We start from the raw sequence: 12,301 nt of genomic DNA on the forward strand, positions 1-12,301 counted from the left end.
TACAATATTTTGATGACTTTTCTAATTCTGATAGAAGACACACCTTGATTACTCCCCTGTGGTACAACTCCTTATTCAATATAGATAATCGTTTCATTCACTGGCATTTATGGATTGATAATGGTGTATGGACATTGGGTCAAGTAATGAACAAGGAAACTCTCTTGTCCTTCTCTCAGATTATGGATAAATTCAATCTACCCCCTTCAGAATGTTTTCATTGGCTTCAACTCTCTCATTGTTTGAAGAAATGCTCTCCTTCTATTTTTACCTTCTCTCAGACCTCCCATTTTATCACCTTATCTCAGCAGGGCTTTCTCCTGGGACACTCGACCTCTCTCTTCTATAAAGAACTTAGATTGCATCTTTTTCCTAGATCCAACAGGACCACCGACTCTTGGGCGACCTTTATCACTTGGCATGGTTCCGACAAAGATTGGGAACGATATTTCTGTAAAATTATTCGACCTACCGCCTCAGCTAGCTTATCACAATCTCTCTACTTTTTAGCATACCATGCTTTCTGGACACCTCACAAGATGTTTAGAGCTGGCCTTAAGGATTCTAACCTTTGCTGGCATTGTTCTGCAGAGCTGGGCGATCTTCATCATATGATTTATGCCTGTCCCATTCTCGCTTCATTCTGGACTAAAGTCTGGGGACTTATTCGGCGTATATTACCTATCACATCTACATTCACTTTTGACATTCTCCTTTTTCGGGCTCTAGCGGTGACAGACCCGCTCACATATAGTCAACAAACTCTCCTTAACATACTAATTGCCCTTACGATCCAAATGATCCTCCACAATTGGAAATCTGCGGATTCCCTTAATATTGTGTTTTGGTGGAATTCTGTTCTCATGATTCATTCCTACGAGATCAAAGCGGCAGAATTCTCTAACAGATCCCTGACTATATCTCGCATTTGGGAACCTATACAACACTTTTCTTTATAACCGCTGACACTCCAGATGACTCTATTAAGACATTCTGTACTTAATTTTTGATCTATAATTATTTATTATGGATGTAGATGCCCGCCCTACTTACTTACTCTCTTCTTGATTCTCTTCTTCTTTTCCACTTATTGGATTTATCTACTTCATATCACTATATCTCTTTCTTCCTTCTCTTTCTTTTCTTCTTCCTCTCCAGGATTATGATACATCTGGCATTGGGGTTTTTTAGTACCTTGTTATGGTTAGGATGATATATGATGTTCTTATATGTTTTGGTACTAATGATTGTTATTGTATCACTACCTTTTTGAATATTATTCGTTCTCAATGCATTCCTTACTGAATATATTTGTGTTTTGTTTTGACTATAAAATCAATAAACATATTTGAACTTGTTTTACCTCTGCAGAGAGAGAAGAACTATGGTATTTTCAAAAGTGCATAAGAAAAGGGGCAATCCATAACCAAAACAATTATTCAAGTTTTATGTTGAATCTCAGTTTCATACTTTAATATTTATATGTCTGTTGCTTTCTTCCCTTTCTGTTGGAGTTATTTCTTCATGTACAGCCTGTTTGCAACTCGTAACAATTGGTATGAGAGCCTGTCAGATAGTGTCCAGTGATATGTTTTTTAATGAGAGGTCGCTAAGCTCGTCTCCAAAATGTAAGCTTTTAAACTGTACTCCTTTATATTTTTGGGATCAGTTAAAACTATCTGTCTTTGCTCTTGATCGCATCTGATGTAAGTTCGCTTTCCAAGATTCTGTCCCAGATGTTTGGCAAATACATGAAGCACAAGGCAGTGTGCCATCAAGGCTATGCAAATAAGGGGGAATTCATTAATGGCACCCAATCAAATCCAAATTTTGGGTTTATATACTGATTCATCCCTACAATAGGGCTTGACTTGGTTAACAATTATTCACAATACAAATAATGACTTGGGCAAGACCTCGGCTTATATAATCATTAGTTTAAAGTAGAGGAATCTGTCAGGAATTTCTGAAATAGGTAAGTTTTCAGCACTTTCCGAAAGGTTGATAATTGAGAAAGAAATCTGACTTCAGAAGGAAGCTCATTCCAAATTTTCACAAATAAAAAAGTAAAAGATAGGCAGAAATTGAAAAAAATTTTTAATTCTCTTAACAGTAGAAAAACCAAGTTTATATTTCTGGGCGCTCCTGAAATTAGATGTTTTGCGAGAACTAAAAGAAATAGAAACCAAGAGAAAATATCCCATACAAAATTTTAAATATCACATTAGCGCATTTTAAACTGAATTCTCCAATAGACTGGGAGCCAGTAAAGTTTACACAACAAAGGTGTGACATGATCGTATTTACTTTTACCGAAAATCAACTTTGCTGCTGTGTTCTGAATAAGCTGTAACCTTTTTAAATTACATTTGCTTAAGAAAACATAAAGCGAGTTGGCATAATCCAATTGAGATAACATAATTGCATGAACCAAAACAAGTTAAGTGCCGGGAAGATCTGCACTAAACTACTATTCTGCATATTAGGTTTATGCTGATCTTGCACCCAACCTGCCGGCACAGCTTAGGGAAGAAAAAAAATCCCTTAAAAAATTTAAAGGAATGCTAAAATGTTTTTTTGTATAAAGATGCATTGGATTCTTAAACTGGCTTATAAATGCATTTGATTTTTAAACTTATACGAGGCCTTTTTAACTAGGAACAATTTTTGAAACTCCCCACCTTATGGGTTTTTTTTTTCCTTTTTTCCTTCTTCTTTTCTGTCCACTTACCTTTTGTATATGTTAGTCTCTGTATTCGTCTTTTTTGCTCCCTGAATTTTTATCTAAATTGTACATCTCTGTGAAATTCGATGTTGCAATTTAATGAAATTTTTAATAAAACTTCAACCTTGGCCTCCTTTTACAAAGTGGAACTAGTAAGTGCCACGTGGCAAAAGCCCTGAAGTCCTTTAAATCCTTTGCAGAATTTACCATGCTGGACCCATCTAAAATGCTTGGTAAAAAGGGACCTTTATGTGCTAGATTTACCTCTGCTTAAACCTGGTATAATGCTGCTGTCCAACAAAGGCAAGGAAATGACATTATTCTAGAACATAGGGCTAGATTCACTAAGCAAACCGATCGTGTACCGATCGGTTTGTGAGCCCTTTGCGACCCCGACCCGATTCACTAACCGTACACCCGATCCGATCCATGCATGCAAATGAGGGGGAAAGTATGCAAAGTAGGAAAGGTTGCGATTCACAAAACATTTTCAGTAACACCGACCGGACTGGTCGATCAAAAAAGAAGCGACTGCTGGGGACCAATCGCTCACGTCCTTTCCTCCTGCAGCCCTGATAAAGTAAAAACCGCCCTGCTCTTGCCGCCCCAACTCTCCCGCTCTTGCCGCCCCAAGTTAGTGGAATTTGCCAAAATAATGCAGAAACTACTGCTGAACTAGAAGAGGGGAAAAGAAGAGCCGAAAGCAGAATATATGACTTCAGAAAAGGCAGAGAGAAAACAAAAGAAGCTTGCAACACAATAAGCACAGGTCTGGATGACATATGATGAACTGGTTCCCACACTAGCACTATGGCCCGGACAGTGGGGACAGAAAAGGATCATCTCCCCCTCCCCTCCCGCAGCCAGAATCACTGGCGGCAGCAGCAGGGGAGGGGCTGATTGGCTGAGGTGCCCCAGGCCCCTCCAAAGGGAGGAGCCCAAGGTACCTCAGCCAATCAGGCCCTTAGGCCTCTCCCCGTGCATCAGATGACGTTATTGAACGGCAGTGAGCTGGAGCAGCAGAAGCAGGAGGATTTTCCTCCTGCTCCTGAAGAGAAGACCGTCGGCGACAGAGTAGGACCGTGTGGGCACCCCTCCTACTCCTGAAGATGGGAGCCTCGAAGGAACAGGAGGGACCGGGCACCCCTCCTGCTCCAGAAGATGGGAGCCTCGAAGGAGCAGGAGGGTCCGGGCACCCCTCCTGCTCCCAATTATTTTAAAGGTACCGGGTGGGTGGGGGGGGGGGCTAGGGCCGTGGGCCGTGCTGCATGCATGCAGCATTTTTAAAAAAAAAAACACTGATGGCAGGAGGGAGTTGGTATCCCTCCTGCTTTTTTCTCCGGGGGGCCACAGAGCAGACCAGGGCAGGCAGGAGAGATCAGTGCCTGGGGGGGGATGTCGGCCAGATCTCTCTTGCCTGCTCTCGGACTCTCCTGCTCTCTGCCGCTGTTCTCTGCAGTGCAGGCCCACTTTAAAACACCGGCTTGCATTGCAGGGAACGGCGGCAGAGAGCAGGAGAGTCCAGGAGCAGGCAAGAGAAATCTGGGTTGGGCTAAGCCCTGACAGCAGTGACAGGAGGCTGCTTCTCCTGTCACTACTGTCAGGGTGTGCGTATGAGCAGGGATCACTCTGGCCGTGGGTATCAGTGGACAAAAATATAACAGATGATCCAAAGTCCCTATATTACGGGAATATGACAATGCCAGCATCTATTAGATTTAGAATTATCTATTTTTTGTAATCGAACTGGGGTCCATAAAAACCTATGTAATAAAAATAACCATGTTTGTCTCATAGATGCTGACGCTGTACATTTCAACCTCCAAATGCAAATTCGTGGCCAACGAGACACAGAAATATACTGTTTTATCTCGATGCTCCAAATATCTCTAAGACTATTTTTGGCTTCTTATTTAAAAATTCAGAAATCAATTTGTATCACTGGGCAGCCTGATGCCCTACTAGATCTGTCTGGTAGCAAAGGATCTGCAAGCTGTAATGTTTTTAAGTTTTTCCATTCAATGAAACATTATATATGAAACATATGTATGAAACATTTCAATCCTCTGAAGCAACCCACTCTGCTCTGTAACACCTCTGGACATGTCCAGAAATCCTCTTCTGTAATCCACCTTGAACCGCAAGGTAATGGCGGAATAAAAATCACTAGTGTAATGTAATTTAGTACCAATTAACTAATTATGTTTTGCAGGCAACTGACTCTATTCTACAACTGGCTGCACAATTGGGCACCTAACCTTTGACTCCATGTATAGAATTTTGGGGCTAATGCTCACTGTACTGGTCTCCATACTAACACCAGCCATTACTGGCTTTTTATGCCTTTCAGAAAAGTCCTTTGGGCCAGGAAACTCCCCAGCTGCCCGATGCTCTCCAGCCAGAACTGTGCAGGACATGTGTCTTTTCGACATTGTTTGTATGGTAAGACCTGGTTCCTGTTGTCCCAATATCTTTTTCACTAGCATGTGGGCTCAATTAGTTCGGCATAGAATTTCTTATTTAATGCCAAGAACTAGAGCAGGGGTAGGGAACTCCGGTCCTCGAGAGCCGTATTCCAGTCGGGTTTTCAGGATTTCCCCAATGAATATGCATTGAAAGCAGAGCATGCAAATAGATCTCATGCATATTCATTGGGGAAATCCTGAAAACTCGACTGGAATACGGCTCTCGAGGACCGGAGTTCCCTACCTCTGGACTAGAGAGTATAGCAACCCTAATATTTTATCCCAAGAAGTATAGTACACTGCAACCACTTTAATTCTCAGGATATCAAGTAACCTTTCACAACTCTATTAATCTCAGAGTTCAAAAAGACTTTCAGAAGTGTCACTCAAAGCTCAGTTAAACTCTCATTGCCATGAGGTTTACACAACCCACCTCGTCATTAGTCTTTTGAATATATTCTTTTTAACTTCTTATTTATGTTTTAGTCTCCCCATAACTCTAAATATCTTTAAAGAGTAAATAGAGGCAGCAATCATTTGTCTTTTAAACATTCTGTCTGTCAGGCAGGGGGAATATGTCAAACATGTTCCGCCAAAACAAGAAGACGGCTTTTTCAAAGACTTCCCCTGTGAAAAAGACAGAAATAAGCATTGTACTCCCCTTTAGCCATTGCTAAATTATTTGCTCCCTACTTACACACTCACCACTTACTGCTATGTCTCACTAAATGCCCCCGCATGGGGGGAGTGGCATGGGAACCGCTACCACAGTTACCACGGTAACAGCAACACCCCCAAAAAATTCTCCAGGAATGCCACATGAACGGTGGTTGGACCATTCTGCGGTAGTAACGCAGGAATGGGAAACATTTTTGCAGCATTCCCATGGTATGGTTTCTCTCTCCTCCGTCCCTCCCCCTGCGTGTCGTTTCCCCCCTCCCCCCCTCCACACACACCTTCTCTGCCAACAGTGCTCTATCTTACAGGCTAGCACTGCCAGCAGGCTGGCTCCAGCGTCTCCTCTGCTCTATGGCAGTCCCAGTTACACGGGAACAGGATGTTAGAAACACTTCCTCTATTTCTTAGCACTAGATCCAGAATCTTCCCTTCCTTTGTGGGTTCCGTTATCATCGGAGCAAAGCCCTTTTGACAGGCATCCGCCATTTCTCTGATTCTGCCAATGAGATGTTCCAGTTCACATCAGGCAAGCTGACTCTCTCAGCAACAGCACTTCCTCTTTCATTCCAAATTTATGGATAACTTTAATCAGATCCTTGTCTAGCTTCTCCAATTATACTGGAGGTCTGTAGATTAGGTATAGGGGTTTCACCTTCTCTTTTCAGGATGATCCATATAGCTTCTTCCTTCCCCCAAGTTCCCTGCATTTGTGCTGCTCTGATATTATTTTTCATATACAGTGTCACTTCTCCACCTTTTCAGCCCTCTCTATCCTTCCTAGGAGATTATAGCCCAGTATGGTTGCATTCAATTCATTGCAATCATTGAACCATATCTCTGTAATAGCAACAATATCCAAGTCTTTTCCAAACAGCAGGATTTGCAAATCTTGAACCTTTTTTACTTAGGCTACAATCATTTGTGCTCACTGATTTCCATATGTTATTGAGTTTAGATGTTTTTCTATACAGTATAATCTCGTTATAATGGACTTCAAGGGACCTGGAAAAACGGTCCGTTATATCCATAGTCTGTTATATCCCGAGTTGCATTTTTTAAAAACTTTATTTAGGTCAACTTGAAACAACGTTCAATCAATGAACCACAGTCACTGCACAAGCATATCAGCAAGATCAAGAACAAAACTCAGCAAAACATTGGTATGGCAAAACCAGAACACTAAAAGATGTTCTAAAGCGTTATGTCGTACTGTACTGGAAAGAAAAATACTCTGTCATTTTCTTCTGGGCTGCATTTTGATACTATATCACTGGCACGCCACACGTCTTGTAGGCGGAGCCTGCATGTCCATTATAGCCAAAGAAAACTACAGCTAAAAGCGGCTCTGGGGACCAAATTGGTTGTCCATTATATCTGAAAGTCCGTTATATGCGAGTCCGCTATATGCGATGATTTTCTACATGTTTATAATGGCGCACAACCGGGACCAGCGGACTTCGTCCGCTATAGGCGAGGTTCCGTTATAAGCGAGTCCGTTATAATGAGATTATACTGTATATACATTGCCTTCGTGTTTTTTCTGGGATGACTTTCTGAATTCTCTTTCTTCCTTTTATTACCCCACCCTCTAGTTTAAATGTCTAGAAACTTACTGTCTTTCCGGCATCAGCTACAGTATCCCACCGCTGAAGTCACCATCCAAGCTAACTCCAGCCTATCCCAATCCGTCTTGCCACAAACTGGACCCAGACCGTAGAAGCATCGGCTTCACTGCTGGGGCTGCCATTTAAGCACTGCTCCTGCTTCTCTTGAATGAGGTTGTAGCTCTTGATCTGTAGAGTTTTGGATCAATACTATCCTCTTTTTATTCAGGGATCCTTTGTGTATGTCCCACACATTATTGAACATAATTGCAACTCACAACTCAAACCTCAATCTGGCAGCTTTTAACCCTTTTACCCTATTTTTTTTTTTTTTTTAGCCCTTTATGTTTTTCTTTTCTGTATTAACTTGTAGTTCTCCCCCTACTTCCCTGAGCTTCAAGTAAGTTAAAGTCAATGTCTGTTTGTATATGTTCTTGTTCCTCAAACTGATTATGTAATCACTTAGAAAGGTTTTATAAGCGTTGTATCAAATTTTTAATAAAACTTGGAAACATGGATCACTGTTTTCGCCTCTACTGCCTCTCCAGGGAAGGCATTCCAGGCATCTACCACCCTCTCTGTGAAAAAGTATTTCCTTGCATTCCTCACAAGTGGAGTAACTTGCATCCTTCATTAGAGGTTGAGATGTCTCCTGAATGTGGATGCATTTCCTGAATTGATTTCACGCTTTGTTTTATTTACTTTCTTTGAGGATGAGTTGGAATAATTTTATTAGCATTTCGGCTTATATTTTTACCTTCCTCGCTTCCAGGAAATGTATAATAATAATAACTTTATTCTTTTATACTGCCATAACCAAAAGTTCTAGGCGGTTTACATTAAAAAGTGCTGGACAATCAGCGAAATACAATAATACAATAAAAAAATACAAATATTTGTAAAATAGAATTTCAATAATAAAACTCACTAAGTAATAAACTTATCAAACAAAGTGGTCTTAATTAATTTCTGAAAACATCAATAGGATAACATAGCTTGCTGAATACATTTACCTAACCAAGATTGTTGCCTACCAACTTGAAATGCTAGGGTCCTATCTAAGAAAGTCTTATATCTACACCCATTAATTTTTGGATAAACAAATAAATAGAAGTTTCTAGTTTCTCTTGATGGTCTATGCAAAACAAAATGAGGAAAAAGCTGGAGTCACTGGAGGTAAGCTGGAGTCGATCCTGATATCAGCTTAAAGCAGATACAGGAAAATTTAAATAATACTCTTGCCTCCAAAGGCAGCCAATGAAGTAAGTGATAATATGGACTAATATGGTCATTCTTATATAAACTAAAAATCAATCGAACAGCTGTATTCTGAATTATCCTTAATTTCCTTAGAATTTTAGTCTAAAATAGATAAAACTAATGCCTGCACCAATTGTCTGAACGATAAAGGATCAAAATATTTTTTTATGGTTCTTAATTTCCACAATGTAAAAGAAAGGACGAAGGATGTTTTTGTGCTTTTCTTCTTTGTGTATTTTGATTGGATATCTTTATTATGCATTTCTTTTTGTTTTGTTTTGTTATAAAAATAAAATATATAAAAGAGAAATAGTGAAACAGGACAGAATGGCAGCTATGGACTCCAAGACACTCTGATCTGATCTTATCCTACTTAACCTCCAATTTTCTTTTCCCTTTTTCAAGCAGGTGCAAAGTGTTCCTTCATTTTCCAGATCTCTCCTTATATGCATTCACTAGGCAGATCCATAAGGAGAGATGATTATTTATTTATTTTTATTTTATTTATCAAATTTATAACCTACATTATCAATGTAATCTAAACAGGTTGCAAATCACAACAATAAATTGCTCTAAAAAGCAAACTAACACACACACATACACCCCATTTACGAAGCCACATTAGGAAACGCCGGCCACAGTGGTATTAGCTTCATCACCCATAGGAGTTCTATGAGTGTCAAAGTTAATATGGCCATGGCCAGTGATTCAACTTTCAAATTTTTCTTAAAATTTGATATAATTGCTTATTTTGTTTTACTAAGCGAAATACAAAAAATAAAAATCATGAAAACATACACATATACTATTACAATTTAGAAACTAACTATAAAATAGGGTGAACAATTTGACATATAGACCAAAAGGGTAGAGAAGGCAGAACTACAATTTAGTATTTTAAAGTTCGGAGGAGAAACATGTATGGAAATAACGATAGGGTGGCGATTCAAAAGGAAGAAAAGAATAGAAAAAAAAAGTTCAGAAGAAGAGAGATGAAAGATCTGATCGGGAGAGGGTAAAAGGATAATGTCTAATGCGGCTTAAAAAAAAAGGGGGTGGGGTTAAATTAAATTAAATAACACCTAGAATAAAATCATCTAATTATCAGCAAACAATAAACTAATAACAATACATTTTGCTATACTGCATAGTCTAATTACCTATTAACAATATGCCTCTCTAAACAGATAATGTTATTGATCTTTTTTTTTTAACAAAGACAGGACAATTGCTGTAGTTCTAGAGGAAGATTGTTCTACAACATTGACCCAGCAATAAAAAAAACATTCAAGAATGATCTTCAAGAGCATTCAAGAATAACATAACATAACATAACTTTTATTCTTGTATACCGCCCACCCAAAGAGGATGTGGGCGGTTCACAGAGAAGAAGAACTGGGCAATCAGTGATGTTTACATAAAATAAGATTATACATTAGCATTAAAACAATAAGATTATACAAAGTAGCATGAAAAAGGTAGTACAATTAAAACAATAAAAAATGATCTTCCTCTAATCGTACTTGATAGAATGAGGTTACAGCTAATAAAAACTTTCCCTAACACAGAGGAGGAGCTGCTGTAAGACAGAAAAATAAGACATGAGAGTTTCCAAACTCTTGCCTTCTCTCCAAATCGATCATGGAACAGAATGAGAGACTGTTTCATAATTTTAAAAAATCAGCAAAAATATTTCTGTCTGATTTCAGAACCCACAGATGATCTCCAACAAGCTTCATGGAACCATCGCAGTGGTGAAACCCGATGGCAAATCCTGCCTGTCTGAAACCTCTCCACAGGCCAGAACGTCACCTTCAGGAATACACTGTCACTCTAACCACGATAAGTGCGTTCTCATCATTGCAAATTAGTAACTGTACAACATCTTCACATTCGGATGTCAGTTTTAGGTCTGATTTTGTCATTACCTGGGTTAATGGTACAATCAAACTACCCTCCTGATCACTGGCACTTCTTCAGGGGACCCTAGCCAGTCAGGTTTTTCACAATATTTACAATGAATATGCTTGAGATAAATCTGCATGCACTAGAGACAAGGTATATGCAAATTAATTTCATGCATATTCATTTTGAATATTCTAAAAAAACCTGGTATTTCCAGGCAAGGGTTGAGAAGTCCTTTTTCATTTTCTCAACTAAAAAAATTGTGATATGCTACAGTTCACTATTGTGACAGCCTTGAACGATCTTATACTTTTCTCCTTTTCTTCTAGACAATTAAGAGGTAATAGTCCAGATTCCTGTGAAATCACTTCGTGTCATGAGATTCTACAGCAGGGAAGCAGAGAGGAGCAGCTTAGACTCCTGAGTCAGCACTTTTCCCAAGGCAGATTCAGCCTACAGAGTGCTGGTATTTCTGCAGAGAGGGTGTTGAACCATGTGCCAAAAAGTAGAGAGATTGAGATGGTGAGAAGAAGATCTCTGAATGAACTGGAAGAGCATTCAGCAGTACTAGAGCTGCAGGGAGCGGTGATGTACAGGAGTGAGCGGAGAAGGCACTCCATCGCTGAGCAGAGAGAGAGACTTCAGTACTTCCTGGCAAGGCAACACGAGCAGCTGAAGCAGAGAGCCAGAGCCGAGACCTTTAGAAATCAAATTGTTGACAGAACCAGCCAGGAAGGAAAGGACCAGTCCCTACCATGGACCTTATGGGCTAATGAGAACAAACACAAAAGAGAGTGGTCAGAAAATGACTGGGAAGGGAAAAGCTCGGTTCTCACCAGCACCAAAAAGTCAGAGTCAAATGAGAAACAAGAGGCAAGCAGCAGCCCTCTGCTGGATAAACCACTGGACCTGTCTGATCATGGACGGATCAGAGAGGCTGGCTTTCGTAGGAGACAACACAAATTGTCTCCGTCTTCCAGAGAAAGCCCAGCCTCTCCACAGAATGTCACAGGACCAAATGCACTGCAGAAAGGAGATCATGAATCATTGTTTCTGGAGTCCAGCCAGCTGCATGCTGGGAGTCCCATCAACAGGGTCACTGAGGCTCTGCAGCTGAGAGCTCAGGATGCTGAAAACTTTGTTCCAGTTCTTGTAAGTAAAGCGGAGTACAGAATTTGTATTAAGGACTACCGGGCTGTTATTTGCAATGGCATAAGAAATATTAACAAGGAACACCCAAAAAAGTATAAAGGGTCTTCAAGTTCTGGGTAATCCTCCTTTAATGATGGACTCAACATGGGCCGTGTTTCGGCGTCGCCGCCTGCGTCAGGGTCAGAAGATCTTGTAATTCAGTATAAAAGATCGAAATACTCAATGAATCTATGTGTGAAGCTCAGCTCTTTGTGGCACCAGATTAACTGTTAGTATGAGTGTGTTTCTTTTTCACCAGTTTCGGCAAAAATGTTGTGCATTGAGTAATTCGATCTTTTATACTGAATTACATGATCTTCTGACCCCTGGCGGAGGCGTCGAAACACGGCCCGTGTCGGGTTCTTCATTAAGCAAAAAAAAACAAGTCCCCCTGACCCGGAAACAGGGTGAAGGGTAGAGGCAGCTGAACCAAAGCAAACCAGCTTACAGCTAATAATCAATGTGAATGAGAT

The 12,301-nt window shown here is 40.1% G+C and overlaps 1 protein-coding gene across 3 annotated transcripts in view; it reads left to right on the plus strand.

The window, feature by feature from the left end:
• Positions 1-12,301, plus strand: part of RBBP8NL (RBBP8 N-terminal like) — a 108,488-nt gene that overhangs the window by 47,450 nt on the left and 48,737 nt on the right. For all 3 annotated transcript variants that reach the window (XM_033914968.1, XM_033914970.1, XM_033914969.1), the window contains 3 exons: positions 5,076-5,167; positions 10,442-10,578; positions 10,967-11,789. In XM_033914968.1, the coding sequence (XP_033770859.1) occupies positions 5,076-5,167; positions 10,442-10,578; positions 10,967-11,789 (1,052 nt within the window). The remainder of the gene's footprint in view (positions 1-5,075; positions 5,168-10,441; positions 10,579-10,966; positions 11,790-12,301) is intronic.

The sequence above is a fragment of the Geotrypetes seraphini genome, chromosome 11 (genome assembly GCF_902459505.1).
Source record: "Geotrypetes seraphini chromosome 11, aGeoSer1.1, whole genome shotgun sequence".
In the NCBI taxonomy this organism is placed as follows: domain Eukaryota; kingdom Metazoa; phylum Chordata; class Amphibia; order Gymnophiona; family Dermophiidae; genus Geotrypetes; species Geotrypetes seraphini.